This window comes from Hyperolius riggenbachi, chromosome 8, assembly GCF_040937935.1.
Source record: "Hyperolius riggenbachi isolate aHypRig1 chromosome 8, aHypRig1.pri, whole genome shotgun sequence".
Classification (NCBI taxonomy): domain Eukaryota; kingdom Metazoa; phylum Chordata; class Amphibia; order Anura; family Hyperoliidae; genus Hyperolius; species Hyperolius riggenbachi.
The window spans coordinates 21,908,748-21,924,983 of NC_090653.1; the positions used below are offsets into that span (position 1 = coordinate 21,908,748).

At 44.7% G+C, this 16,236-nt stretch overlaps 1 protein-coding gene across 5 annotated transcripts in view; it reads right to left on the reverse strand.

Moving 5' to 3' along the window:
• Nucleotides 1-16,236, reverse strand: part of LOC137528643 (connector enhancer of kinase suppressor of ras 2-like) — a 563,792-nt gene that overhangs the window by 395,156 nt on the left and 152,400 nt on the right. For all 5 annotated transcript variants that reach the window (XM_068250054.1, XM_068250052.1, XM_068250051.1 and 2 more), the window contains exon 2: nucleotides 11,451-11,614. In XM_068250054.1, coding sequence (XP_068106155.1) covers nucleotides 11,451-11,614 — 164 coding nt within the window. The remainder of the gene's footprint in view (nucleotides 1-11,450; nucleotides 11,615-16,236) is intronic.

Sequence of the window (16,236 nt, forward strand, 5' to 3'; positions counted from 1 at the left end):
CTGAGTCAGGACTCAGTCAGCCACTTACATACCTGATATTTAACTCTTTCAGGCAGAGAAAGAAAAAAAGGAACACAGCATAGTTATTTGTGTGCTAGGCACTGTACATACACATGTCTATCTCATCATGTCACTTTGGGTATCCTTTAAGAGTATCTAGATGTGACATCTGTCAGAGGGGGCCAGAGTAAGACAGACATCAGGAGGAACCCAGAATAAATTCTGACCCGTTTTCTTTCCCCGCACACTCCTGATAGGACGGAGTTGCTGGTGAGTCGCGATTTGTGTGTATTGCCCTGTGAAGACCACAACGGCGTTTCCACTGAGTTTTTGAGGATAGTGTACTGGTTAAGCGCTTTGTCTCTGACATAGGAGACCTAGGTTCAAATCTGTTCAATAACCTGCACCTATTCAGTAAGAAGTCCTTGCGCGAGACTCCCTAACACTGTTACTGCCTATAGAGCGCCTCCCAGTGGCTGCAGCTCAAGGGCTTTGCGTCTGCCAGGAGAAAAACACAATATAAATGTAATTTGTCTTGTCTAAACCTCTGTGAAAATGACAGGGTGTTTCTCTGAAGGAAATGCGGCCTGTTCAGAGGCGGCAATTGTTTGTTTATAGCTGAACCCGGCTGGAGTAAAGTGATTTCGGCAGGTAATTATGATTTCCCCGGCCGCGGCGTACGTGGCAACGTAATGAGATCGCACAGACAGCGGCAGGCATGGGGGACACGGACAGAATATCATCAGCGAGGAGAGAGGGGGACTACATACTGAATCACTGACTGAACCTCTAATCACAGGAGAGGAGGAGCAGAACTCCCAGAATCCTCTGCACCACCCATTGCTGTATAATGTGTTTGACACATGCAGGCTAGATTCCCGCACATAAATAAAAATAAAATAAAAAAGAGGTAGTCACTCACATCTCCAGAAGATACTGGAAAAAAGTTTTTATTCAAACAGCAATCTGACAACGCGTTTCACAGGTCATGCCCCGATTCCTCAGGTCAATACAAAATGCCTTAGAGTGTAGGCACCTCTTATTAATTCATTAATGTCTAAAGCTCCAACATACTGATCAGCAGCACTGTAAGAACTAATCCTCGAGGAAAATCAGTAGACATGACTATGTACTCTGTAAAGTGCTGCAGAAGATGTCAGTGCTATATAAATACATAATAATAATAATATGGTAGGACATTAGACTATGACTATAGTAGGATTAGAGTGTGAGCTCCTCTGAGGACAGTCAGTGACATGACTATGTACTCTGTAATGTGCTGCAGAAGATGTCAGTGCTATATAAATACATAATAATAATATGGTAGGACATTAGACTATTACTATGGTAGGATTAGATTGTGAGCTCCTCTGAGGACAGTCAGTGACATGACTATGTACTCTGTAAAGTGCTGCAGAAGATGCAATTGCTACCGTATTTTTCGGACCATAAGACGCTCCGGACCATAAAACGCACCTAGGTTTAGAGGACAAAAACCAAAGAACAAAAAATTACACTAAACCAGGTTGCGTCCATGGTGCAGGATCATCTTGTGGAGCTTCTCTACACAAACTGTCTCCATTATTCCCACAATACAGTAATACTTCCCCCAGTGGCACTAATCCCCTGCCCCACCACAATTAAAGTAATAGCCCACCAGTTACAATAATACACCACTAGGTAAAGTAATTCTCTTCCTTCCACCTCAGTTACAGTAATCTGCCTCAATTACAGTAATACCCTCCCCTGTAGTTATAGTAATCTCCCCCTTTTACCCCCCTCAGTAACAGTAATACTCCCCCTAGTTAAAGTAATCACCTCCCCCCCCCCCCCACCCCAGTTACAGCAATACTCCCCAGTTATAGTAAACCCCAGTCCCCTACCCCAGTAACAGCAATTACCCCCGTACAGTAATTTCCTTCCCAGACACCAGTTACAGTATGCTTCCTGGATTTTATCACTTACGTGATCCTTCCTCTTAGTCCACAAGAGAAGCATGGAGAAGTCTGCATCTGTCTATCGCTGGGAGCCAGGCAATCAGGCAGGTTGCGTTGTGTTGTTAATTGCTGGGCACCGTGCTCAGAGCCGAAGGTCGCCATTATTGATGAGGTGGACCGGTGCACCGACATCCCTCGGGGGTGCAGGAGGGTAAAGAGGCAGAACTTCAGAGGCCAGCAGTCTGGTGCAAACAGCCGCATTACCAGAGTGGAAGAGCTGCATCATCCCTTCCTGGCCCAATCGTCCATGTGGTCTATGAGGTCCTCCATCCTCCAGCCCACACACTGAATTTTCATAGCCGCTGCCCGAGGACACCCCCAAGCCGCGGACATCTGAGCTTTGGCTCAGCTGGGCACCACCTGCTGCCGTCAGATCAGGCATCCTCCAGCAAGTAAGTCACAGCGTGCTATCCTGCTACACGCTTCTTCAGGTCCTCTCTCGGCAGCAGACCTCGCTCAGCGTTCGGCGGGTGACCTCTCTCTGCAGTCAGCGGCAGACCTCTCTCGGCGTTCGGTGGGTGACCTCTCTCTGCAGTCAGCGGCAGACTTCTCTCAGCGGGTGACCTCTCTCGGCGTTTCGGCGGGTGACCTCTCTCTGCAGTCAGCGGCAGACTTCTCTCAGCGTTCGGCGGGTGACCTCTCTCGGCGTTCGGCGGGGGATCTCTCTCTGCAGTCAGCGGCAGACTTCTCTCGGCGGGTGACCTCTCTCGGCGTTTCGGCGGGTGACCTCTCTCAGCATTTTGGCGGGTGACCTCTCTCTGCAGTCAGCGGCAGACTTCTCTCGGCGTTCAGCGGGTGACCTCTCTCGGCATTCGGCGGGGGATCTCTCTCTGCATTCAGCGGCAGACTTCTCTCTGCGTTCGGCGGCAGACTTCTCTCGCCGTTCGGCGGCAGACAGCAATGTAATGCCCTTAGCTCCTGTCTCCATCCACCAACCATCAGCAGCGCCGCCACCGAGCAGATTAAACCTTCGGAGAGGGGTCGCAAGCGGAGCTTACAGCATGGCTCTGTAAGGCTCAAGCCCTCCCTGCACTTCAGTGTTGCATCGGGGCTTAGTGGGGGGAGAATGACAGGCAGTGGCGTCGGCCGAAAATCTAGCATTCGGACCATAAGACGCACTGACTTTCCCCCCTATTTTTTGGGGAGAAAAAGTGCGTCTTATGGTCCGAAAAATACTATATAAATACATAATAATAATATGGTAGGACATTAGACTATTACTATGGTAGGATTACATTGTGAGCCCCTCTGAGGACAGTCAGTGACATGACTATGTACTCTGTAAAGTGCTGCAGAAGATGTCAGTGCTATATAAATACATAATAATATGGTAGGACATTAGACTATGACTATGGTAGGATTAGATTGTGAGCTCCTCTGGGGACAGTCAGTGACATGACTATGTACTCTGTAATGTGCTGCAGGAGATGTGAGTGCTATATAAATACATAATAATAATATGGTAGGACATTAGACTATGACTATGGTGGGGATTAGATTGTAAGCTCCTCTGAGGACAGTCAGTGACATGACTATGTACTCTGTACAGTGCTGCAGAAGATGTCAGTGCTATATAAATACATAATAATAATATGGTAGGACATTAGACTATGACTATGGTAGGATTAGATTGTGAGCTCCTCTGAGGACAGTCAGTGACATGACTATGTACTCTGTACAGTGCTGCAGAAGATGTCAGTGCTATATAAATACATAATAATAATAATATGGTAGGATATCAGACTATTGCTGAGTACACACAATGCAATTTCCAGCCCGATCAACGGGAAGTGATCGATTATATCCGACATGTCTGATCGGCTCTTGATCGATAAAGCGATCGATTTTGCACACTTATTATTAGAAAATCGATCACTTTGATCGGGGGCACTTTGGACATGTACACATTTGCAACTTCCCATTCGATCACCCATTAATCAGGCATCGTGTGTACCCAGCATATGTCTGTGTTAGGATTAGAGTGTGAGCTCCTCTGAGGACACTCATTGACATGACTATGTACTCTGTAAGGTGCTGCAAGAATTGTCAGTGCAGCGTTCTCCCCAGAATTTTTTTTCCAGCCGGGTGGCATGAAAAAGTAGCAGGGTGGGGCGCAACCGGGGTAATGCAGGGGCGGTGCTTCTCTGTGCAACTCTGCTTACAGCATAGGAGGAGGATGAGGAGGTGAGTCTATGACAGCCGGCTGCTCACCAAAATTAGCCGGGTGGAGCTCCCGGCTAAAATAGACAGGGGAGAACGGTGTAATGCTATATAAATACATAATATTAATAATAATATGGTAGGATATTAGACTATGACTATGGTAGGATTAGATTGTGAGCTCCTCTAAGGACAGTCAATGACATGACTATGTACTCTGTAATGTGCTGCTGAAGATGTAAATACTAAACACAGTAACAATAGTAATAATCTTCTGCTGAGGGTATAAGTACCAGTCCACGCAATGCGAATGCACTGGAGAGATTTCAGCTAGCAGATATCTCGATTTATCTGCCGTGGCGGCGGATCGTCCTGCGCTGGGCTAGGAGGCCGCTCCCCTGACGGATGTCACCCTTGTTCCGCACGCAGCCAAGGTCTTCGGAGACAGGACATGAATCTCACTACCTCCATTATTAGAACGCTGCGCTTGCAGATTTATTTATAGAATGATATCACAGACGTGCAATCCAGGATGAACATGACCATTACGCCGGGGGGGGGGGGGGGGGTGAGACTTCCGACTTCCTTAGAGCCGCATCTGTGGTGAGAGACATAGCGCTGCTCACAAGACTAATGCAGTCGCTATTTATAGATCTGATACCGGATCTACTGCAGATATCTGCGTGTGTAACCGCCAGACGGAAGAACGTACAGAAGATAGAGCCGCCTGATCCCGTCTTTATGGGATGCAGAGTATAATAACGTCAGACGTGTTATCGGCAGTACTCTGATGGTGCCCATACATGGAGCAATTAAAACATTCGATTTTCCCGTTTATTCAACCAAAACGATCAAAAAGAGTGAAAAAAAAAAATTTTGGCTTGAGAAAAAAAACAAACATTTATTCCGTTTTTTTTTTCTATTAAAATCTGACTGGACATGTTGGAAAAATCTGGATAACTGTTTGTGAAATTGTATAGTGTATGGTAGGTTGTATAAGAACATATTGTTAGATAAACTGACTTTCTCTTTAAGTTTGATGGCTTTTCTTGGATTTGGAAAAATTGAACTTTCGTGTAGAATTTAAAAACGATTCGATCAAACGGAGTAATCGATCTAATTTCTCTGATCAAAGAAATAATAACTGTACTGTGTATGGGCACCATAATGGACGTATCAACCGCCACACTCCATTTTGGACATTGTACTAGACAAAAAACATCCAGTTGGGCAAAAAGTGTGTTTTCTATCCCCACTGTGAGAACCACAGTAATGGTTGTAGGTGGTGGACCCCTGATAACAGCATACAGACGAAACCAGTTGGGACTAGAGAGTGGGCATCTTGGAGGTGCTTATTGGTATTTTTTAGCTCTTTAGCTTCAATTCACAAAGGGCTATTTGATTTAAAAAAAAATCAGGTCAGTTAAATACAGCGTTCGGTATTTTAGACTTTTTTTTCTAAATACAAAGTTTTTCACAGGTGCGGTAGAAGTTCAGTAATTTACCGAAAAATGTTGCTTCAATTCACCAAGCCCTGCTCGGTATGTAGAAGTCTCTCCAGCGGAGCAGGTTTCTGCAGCAAGCTGTGCGGACTGGTGTAAATCAGCCGTTCCTGTGTCCTATCACAGCTTGTAGGAGAGGAAAGGTTTCTTGCATCACTTTAGATGCGCTTGCATGCCACTAGTGGCCACTCTTCTGTGTATCACTACATAGATCTGCACATCTAAAGTGATGCAAAAAAGCCTCTGTGAATGTCTCCTTCTCCTGCTCTGCCATTCTGAAGTCCCGCCCACCAGTGCATCGGATTAAATGGGGTGAGAAGCAGGGGGGGTGTCTTTTTATCTTTTTATTGGCTCTCTGCTTTTTACAGTACTCATGCCTGTATACACAGACTTCAAACCTGTGTAGCACCAATTTACAGTTTGTTAAAGAGAAACTGAAGTTAAAGGGGTATGAAGGCTGCCATATTTATTATATTACAATACCAGTTGCCTGGCATCCTGTTGATCTGCTGTCTCTAATACAGTGATGGCTAACCTGGGCACTCCAGCTGTGACAAAACTACAAATCCCATCATGCCTCTGCCTCCCTGAGTAATGCTTAGAGCTGTCAGAGTATTGCAATGCCTCAATGGACTTGTAGTTCCACCACAGCTGGAGTGCCAAGGTTAGCCATCACAGCTCTAATACTTCTAGCCATAGCCCCTGAACAAGCATGCAGCATATCAGGTGTTTCTGACATTATTGTCAGATCTGACAAGATTAGCTGCATGCTTGTTTCTGGTGTTATTCAGACACTACTGCAGGCAAATAGATCAGCAGGGCTGCCAGGTAACTGGTATTGTTTAAAAGGAAATAAAAATGGCAGCCTCCATATCCGTCTCACTTCAGGTTCCCTTTAAAGTTAATATTTCAATATAAATGAATCTCCTTCATTTCCACCTTGATAAAAGCAGAAATCACCTTTCGTGCCTCAGAATCTCACTATCTTCCAATGTCTTTGGGGTTATTTATCAACAAAAGATTGTCTGATGACCGGTCGGGCATCGCTTGTTTGCACAATTTTAATTTTGCGTTTTCTGACATCAGGGATTGGACGGTTATCGTCTGCGCACTCTTGCTGCTGAACGCGGCATTAAACATTCATAGCTGACGCTCTCTGTCCCCCGCAGGGCACGCCAGACGCAGCTCCTTCTGACCGCGACGTGACCGTCCACCAATCACGGCGAGGACACCGCCGCTACCCCGTCTCCGTCCAGCGATTCACAGAGGTAGAATGTGAACTCCAGTCCCGCATGCCGGATGCCGATTCCTCTAAGGATTCCTCTTCTCTTCAAAGCGGGTTTGACAAGTAAAACAAGTGACAGGTTGAGGAAATGTGCGACAGCCACCTGAGAGGCGAGATATGACCCATTTCCAGCAGAGCGCGGAACATTCCGTGAAATTCCAACTCTTCGCAGTCTAAATAATAAAGCCGAATCGCTTGATGTCATGTGAAGTATGAAGTTCAGCTCTGCATTATAGATGAACAGCGGCAGCGCAGCCGTCTCCTGGAGAAAGGGGGGGGAGATACTCGCTGCAGCCAGGGAATACGGGCAGCGGGGGACCGAATACCCGACCCCCACTACACTCTGCCGAACAGCTGCACCCCCCAGCGATGGCGGCCACACAATGGGTGCAACACCCCCCCAAAAAAAAATATATATAAAATGTATTGTTTTATAGCACTGACATCTCCTGCAGCACTTTACAGAGTACATAGTCATGTCACTGACTGTCCTCAGAGGAGCTCACAATCTAATCCTACCATAGTCATAGTCTAATGTCCTACCATATTATTATTATGTAATTATATAGCACTGACGTCTCCTGCAGCACATTACAGAGTACATAGTCATGTCACTGACTGTCCTCAGAGGAGCTCACAATCTAATCCTACCATAGTCATAGCCTTATGTCCTACCATATTATTATTATGTATTTATATAGCACTGAAATCTTCTGCAGCACTTTACAGAGTACATAGTCATGTCACTGACTGTCCTCAGAGGAGCTCACAATCTAATCTCGCCTTAGTCTTAAGTTCTCCATGCTAGCTACGCCTCTGCCATGCATTGCCTTAGTGAATTGACATGTCACAAAATGTTCAATAAAATCAGCTTTTTCTGCTTTACTGAATGCGCTGATGCTTTGTGAATTAGGGCCCGTTTCCACTATTGCGTTGCGGAATCGCCGGCGAATCACCGCAGGCGAAATCGCATGCGGGTGCGATTCCGCATGCGTTTTTTGCCGCGATTTCGCATAGGTTAGGGTAATGCGATTTTAACCATGTCACTGCCTGTGTGAATTAACATGGGTACCTATGCGAAATCGCGGCAAAAAACGCATGGGGAAAATGCATGCGATTTCCCTATTAAATACATTGTGTGCGATTTGCCTGCATTCCACACGCAGGCGAATTCTGAGGGCCCTACCATGCAGATTTTTTCTGCACAGAAAAACGTGCGGGGAAACGCACAAGTGGAAACAGTCCCATCCACTTGTACTGGCTGTGCGAATCCGCATGCGGGCAACGCATGCGGATTCGCGATAGTGGAAACGGGCCCTTAAAGCCAACATCTAGTTATATCTCAGGAGCAGTGATGTCACTCCTGGAAAATACAACAATCATTTCATTACAACCCTCCTCCAAAGCCAAATAGAGATTAGGGGTGACTATGTCGTTTCCTGAACCCCCCCAACACACACACACACACACACACACACACACACACTATACACACACACACACGCACACACACACACACACGCACACACACACACACACACACACTATACACACACACACACACACACACACACACACTACATACACACACACACACACACACACACACACACTATACACACACACACGCACACACACACACACACACACACACACACACACACACACACACACACACACACACACACACACACACACACACACTACATACACGCACACACACACACACACACACTACATACACACACACACACACTGCACACACACACACACACACACACACACTTCCCCCTGTTTATCCACACAGGATTCCTCTGCCACTCACGAAATCCTATTTTGCATTCCTTTCGTTTTCACTTGAATCTGTTGACCTGCGACCGGCCTCGGAGCAGACGCCAGCGCAGCGCGAGATAATTTACCTACATGTTTGGCCTTCCTAATTACCTACGACTATCGGGCCGCGCGGCACAAAGCGGGATCCACGACGCTAGCAAGGCGCGGCTGGCAGGACCGAGATAGCTCGACGGAGAGGATAATCACTCAATCGCTTCCTATGTCGTCATCTCCAAGGCTCGCCCGCCCAACCATCTGCCACATGTGCATTAAAAAAAGATTAGACATTGTATTGGGAAAACTCAGAGTGTATTTGTTATGAGACGCCCGCATGGTACGCTCGCGATTTACAAAATGGAGGACCTGTCATGACAGGTTCAGAGCTAGCAGGCCCACGAGGGTCCCTTACAAGACACAGAGGCAGATATAGAAAGATCGCTGCTCAGTTTCCACCGCAAGTCATCCATCAAGAACAGTTCTGGACTTTGCTGTGTTTAGAAAGTCACTTTCAGAAAGGGTAGCCATTTCGTAATTTTGCACTCATTTCGGTTCACGAGATCTAGACTGTCATTTGGAAACTTTTTGCACTTTTGCTGTTAACACATTAGCAGCTTCGGCCGAGCCATCTCATTTGAGATGAGTAATCTGCTCTTGACCTCCTTTCGGCAGAACTTGTTGTGCTGTAAATTCTTGGAATGCTTTGATCTCTCTCTACTAGCAGAAAATACAGAACTGAAAGACCTCTGTATTTGTCTCCCACTGCCCCCTAGTGACAAGTGGCCAGAAATACAGCAGGGGAATGTAACAAGAAATGTAATAGCAGATACAAAAAAGTGCTAAAATAAATTGCCCTGGAGGTCTTGCAAGCTTCTAAATAAATTGGCTGCTTAGGAGTTAAATATCTGCTTCCAGCACCAAGAATTCTGCTTATAGCCGCTGATCGCAACAATTAAATGGGCACCTATGGCAGTGCCCAAAAGACCGTACCACCCCCGATGCCAAAATGATTCAACCCGCTACACAGTCAAGGTGAGGAACAAGGATTTGAACCTTAGTTAACAAGGGCCTGAACTCTTGCACAGCACACAATGAAAAGTCTTTATTCCACCTATAATTGCTGAAGAAGTTCATTTATCTGTGTTTGTTCAGACAGATCAACCAGTTTAACTAGTTCTTATCATCAGCTGTGAATAGACTGCAGGAAAGAACTGCTGAGGCAGTTCTCCGCAGAGTAAACACGGCTTAACCCATTCAGTGCATTGCACATTAGTGAAAACAAGCAAAAATTCAGGTTTTTTTAGGATTTCCATCAATTGTAATAAATATTTTTTTTTCCCATAACAAGTTATCATGCTGTGGCTAATCTTTTAGAGCAGAGAAGAAATTCTGAGTTTGGTTCCACTTTAAAGAGAAACTCCGACCAAGAATTGAACTTTATCCTAATCAGTAGCTGATACCCCCTTTTACATGAGAAATCTATTCCTTTTCACAAACAGACCATCAGGGGGCGCTGTATGACTGATAGTGTGGTGAAACCCCTCCCACAAGAAACTCTGAGGACCATGGTACTCCTAGCAGTTTCCTGTCTTTAAACCTTGTTGCATTGTGGAAAAAGGCTGTTTCCAACTGCCAAATAAGCATGCAGCAGCTACATCACCTGCCAGCAGTAAAATGTCACCATGTAATGAATGTCAGAATGTAAATCAGGGATTTAAAAGATTTTACAATGGGCCAACACTGACTAAATCATTTATACATAATTATTGTGAAAATGAAGCACTTTTTTATTACATTATTTTTACTGGAGTTCCCCTTTAAGCTATTAGATATAATATATACTACAGTGAGCTATACCTGGGTGTGTTACTTGTCAGTTTATAGTGAATTATTTTCTAGGAAAACAGGAAACAATCATTTAGCATGCACAAAAACGTTGACGTGTTTTGTTAACATACTTCACTTCCTCAAGGTCAATATAGGGCGCCGCTCTTGCTGCTACTTAATTGGCCAACAGGCACTATATTGACCTGATGGAGCTAAGTAAGGGCCCACAAAACAAATTCTCATCTTTTTAGGTGCTAAATAAACTGTTCCTTTGTCTTGTTCAAGTCAAATATCATCATCAGAGGTAAGTTTACCATTTTCCGGAAATTTTTAAAGTGAGCCACGGGTGAGAGTGATAGGGAAGCTGCCATATTTCTTTCCTTTTAAACAATACCAGTTGCCTGGCAGCCCTGCTGATCTCTCTGGCTGCAGTAGTGTCTGGATCGCACACCTGAAATAAGCATGCGGTAAATCTAGTCAAACCTGAGTCACAGCACCTGATCTGCAGGCTTGTTTAGGGGCTATCGCTAAAAGTATTAGAGGCAGGAGGATCAGCAGGACAGCCAGGAAACTTGCATGGTTTAAAAGGAAATAAATATGGCAGCCTCCATATTCTTCTCACCCCGCTTCCCTTCAAACTGTTTTTAATTATTTCATTTTTACGGGCACTCCATGGTGTCTTATTCATCCCAGCCAGAGCCGGATCATCCACAAGGCAAACCTAGGCAGTTCCCTAGGGCCTGTAGAAAGTCTAGGGGCCTAGTGTATGCTAGCCCTCACTATCAGAATGGCAGTGCCTGATCACACAGTGCTGCCCTGAACGTCTGTCTAGCAGTGAGCTGGTCTTACCAGAGCGCACAGCAGGTCCACGGCCTCCAGTATGAGCTCCTGATGGCCGATCCGGGTAACTCCCAGCTCCTCCAGCTCCTGGTGGGTGATGTGCAGCAGCTGTTCCCCGCTGATCTTCTCCCGCTCAAAGTTCTTGATGTATTGCTGGAGACAGTCGTCCAGCCCTGCGGAGGAGAGAAGACATGTCCAGTTATTATAATCATTGATTTATAAAGCGCCAACATATTCCGTAGCTCTGTACCAAGTAAGAAAGAAACATTGGGTACACAATAATACAGACAATGGTGTACACAAAATATAGATACTGGTACATAATACTAGGAATAGCTGGGAATACCGGTTTCCGATTTCACTGAAATTGCGATTTCCGCCGACGCCCGTTACCGATTCTGCAGGTTTCCGGTGAGTCTTTTTTGTCATGTTTTGCATTTTCTAATTGGCAAAGTACATAGTTAAGTTGCATAGTTATTTTGGTTGAAAAAAGACATACGTCCATCGAGTTCAACCAGAACACAAAGTACAACTCCAGCCTCCTCCCTCACATATCCCTGTTGATCCAGAGGAAGGCAAAAACCCTTACAAGGCATGGTCCAATTAGCCTCAAAAGGGAAAAAATTCCTTCCCGACTCCAGATGGCAATCAGATAAAATCCCTGGATCAACATCATTAGGCATTACCTAGTAATTGTAGCCATGGATGTCTTTCATCGCAAGGAAAGCATCTAAGCCCCCTTTAAATGCAGGTATAGAGTTTGCCATAACCACTTCCTGTGGCAATGCATTCCACATCTTAATCACTCTTACTGTTAAGAACCCTTTCCTAATAGTTCCATAGTACTTCCAAGTTGATTTGGAAGTATTGGACCAAACAGAGACTGCAGAATTTTACAGAATACCACGGAACTTTTAGCCCAAACACAAGACTCAGAAACACTCTGTAGTATCCACGTCTTGTGATTGGCGTAAAATGACTGCAGCAATCCGATTTTCACTGAAAAATTCTGCAATCCCTGATTGGTCCAAGGCTTCCCAGTTCAATGATTGGGCTTAAATTACCGAGTTGTAGTAAATCAGATTTCTACATTCCATCAGAAACGTGGAAATTTTAATTCTGTGAAATTGGAAAAAACATCCCTACATAATACAGAATCAGTAGGCATAGTCATAGCAGCGACAAACGTAACATGATGAACAAAATGTACAGCAAATTCCAAGACACAAAGGGTGAGAGAGCCCTGTCCTTGTGAGCTTACAATCTAAAACAATGGGGGGGGGGCAAGAGGTGGGGGTAGTATGCGATATATATACCTAGAAGCGGAGTGCGTTTTAGGTTATATTTAGTAAGGAGCACAACTTGGCCAGAGGTTGAAAGGATAACAGCCTAAATTAGAGCATACTTTTGTTGGGAAAAGTAAGATTTGAGGGTAAGCTTAAATATTTCTAAGGTGGAGAGTGACAAATGTGCTTTGGAAGGGAATTCTAAAGGAGTGGTGAGGATCTTGAGAAATCTTATATACGTGAATGTGAGGAGGTGATTCTAGAGGGATATCAGAAGGTGGTCATGTGCAGATCTGAGATTGCGGTTGGGTTGGTATCTGGAGACTAGTGAGGAGATGTACAGGGGAGAGAGGTTGTGGAGAGCTTTGTAGGTTAGGGTTAAGAGTTTGAACTGGACCTTCTCGCTAATTGACAGCCAATAAAGAGCTCGACAGAGAGGAGCAGCAGAGGAAGAGCATGAGATGAATGTACAGGGCCGTATTGGATAGAGCAGGCCCCTCATGGGAGTGTGACAACCATGAAGACTGTAGATATGGTTCTGAAGTAATTTACTATGTCAGGTACTGCTAATGTATATAGCACTGTAAAATTGCTATGCTTAAAGGAAACCTGAACTGAGTAAAAATATTTAAAATAAACACATGAGTTAACTTTAAATGAACATTGCATAGTTACCTTGCCATCAGTTCCTCTCAGAAGCTCACCATTTTCTTCTGACAGTGATCCCTTCCAGTTCTGACAACATTTTGTCAGAACTGAAATGTATCAGTTGCTGTTAGTTACAGCTGAGAGGACAACTGATGTGTCCATGGTTCCCGATGGCTCAAGTGGGCGATGTTACAGTTTAACAGTGTGCTGACCAGGAAGCTGTTATGGGGTAATGGCCATTTTCAAAATGGAGGACAGAGAATTCTAGTGATCACAGTGAACAAGCAGGACGTGGGAGAGGAGAAAGAGATTGCGGAGTAGACTACACAGGATGTAAGTATGACTTGTGTATGTTTATTTTGACTTTTAATTTTCAGTTCAGGTTTTCTTTAAGTATCACTCTGAGGTGATTACTATTGCCTCTATGGCTGAGGTAGCTTAATCCTGATTGGCCGCTATTCTTCTCCTAGGTAGTGAGGGAGAAAAGTGTAGGCCTGTTTAGGATTGGTTAGTTAGTGGAAAAGGTAAAATCTGCCAGGTGTTGCCAGGCTTTAAACTTTGTTGCGGCGGCCAATCAGGGGTCAGTTCAGTGTATATAAGAAGGTTCTGCTCAATGTTAACTTGCCTTTATTTCCAGCGTGGATGGGACAAGCTTCCCACCCACCCTCCCAACAAGAAGAAGATCCGTCGTGGTCAAGCTTTATTGGTCTTCACGAAGGGGTCCTGGTGGTATTAGATGTGTGATAAGTAAGGTCTGAACTGTAATGGTGGACCTATTCCTGGAGTGTTGTTTATTTATGGATTCATTATTTAAGTTTAATAAAGTTAATTTTGGACCTCTGAGCTTTGAGTTTAAACCAATAAAGATGGCCATGGCCTTTTTATGCACCAATTCTTCATTGTTCTGTGTAAGTTATTTTGTTAAGTACTGTATGCATATTGTGTTGTCTACAATCCCATGAGATGAGCAGCCGAGTTCAGTACAGATTGGAGGGGTGCCAGTAGGGCCGGGCTGAGACAGAGGTGAGAGAGGCTCCAGCCTCAGGGCGCAGTGTAGGAGGGGGCACATGGCCGGGCCGAGGCATAGGCTGGAGAGGCTCCAGCCTCAGGGCGCAGTGTAGGAGGGGGCTGCATAGGCTGGTTGGTAGTCCACAAGGCAGTATGTTACTATAGTCCAGACATGATATTATAAGAGCATGTATAAACATTTTAGTTGTGTGTGTCCTAAGAGAGAAAAGTTTGTTTTCTCTCCTGAGTTTTCTCCTAGGAGATCACTTTTAATCTTCAATTTATACAACTTTTTAGAACTTTACAATGGAAAAAGTGCCAAAAAGTTGGTGACAAAGTACTGTCAAACTGATTTTGATTATTTGTTTCCTTGCCAGGGGTGTAGAATTCATTTTATTGTTGGGAAAATATCACCTAGGAAAAAAAAATAGGTGAAAGAGTGAATTGCATATGGGCCAAGATGTGTCCAGCTACACCAGGACAGCAGTGATGAAGCATATGGTTAGGTACACCAGCATTTGATAGGCATCCAGTATGCTTTTTTTTTATTATTATTTTTCTTCAGTTAAGAGTTAGAACTCTTTACTGAAGAAAACATGCAGCGATCGATCATACACAACCATCAGGAAATGCAGCTTACTTAGAACTGAGAGGAACATAGAGAGCATACAGGAAATCACAATACCATAGAGATCACTGCAGCACTCTACAGACAGTGACATCTTGTGGTTGCTTTACTATACTGCAGTATAAGTAATAATGTTGCTAAATCCAACAAGCAGTTTGCCAACATCAGCTCAGCAACAAACCAAACAACTGTTCAGTTATTACAGAAGAGCCATGCCAAACACATGTGTGGTCTCCACCAATTCCAAAATCTCACCGCAAAGGACTTCTTCATGCAAACATCCACCACTTCTGCAAGGAATGTGGAAATATTCCAGTCTTTCACCTACTGCTATGGACCTGCTATACAATGCTAACATTTTTTTTAAACAGCTGGGTGTTAAAGCGCACCCGAACCCAGAACTACCTCTTTGCTCTTAAAGATAAGACACAGCATGATAGCAATTAAAGAAAAAAAATTCTTTGTTACAGCTGATACAAATCCTACAATAAATCGACTTCTTGCTTTCATGGAAGCAGACATGGGGTTAACATCCTGTGTTTACATATTAGCAGTGCTGCCCTGGCAGAGGAGATTCCTGAGCTGACAGAGCTGATATATCAAATTACAGTGGTGATTAGTCACAGATGAGGGGGAATTAGACAGGCTAAACTCTCTAAAGGGACTCCGAGCACCTCTCATGGGCATGTCTTTAAGCCAGACGACTTCCAACAAAGTCGTGCTATGACCCCTCTGGAGGAGCCTCTTGCAATGGCCATGCGTGTCACTTCCTCTTCCTGCTTCATTCAGTGATGCACTTCTCTAACAGAGAAGACAGGGGTGTCCCGGAAGTTGTAACATAGCCAAGATGGCAGCCGTGATTTTTAAATTGAAATCGAACGAAAACTATTTGGTGTCGAATGGCGATTCAGGCATCAAATGAAAGAGGAGAGAGCAAGCTACAGAAAGGTATGCTTCTTTAAGTACTTTGCAGCACTGGTCGGAGTCTTAAAGAGAAACTCCAACCAAGGATTGAACTTTATCCCAATCAGTAGCTGATACCCCCTTTTACATGAGAAATAGAATGATTTTCACAAACAGACCATCAGGGGGCGCTGTGTGACTAATTTTGTGCTGAAACCCCTCCCACAAGAAGCTCTCAGTACCGCGGTACTCTGGGCAAACTGCCACAATGTAACAATGTTCACAGACAGGAAATGGCTGTTTAAAGCTGTCTGTAACAGCC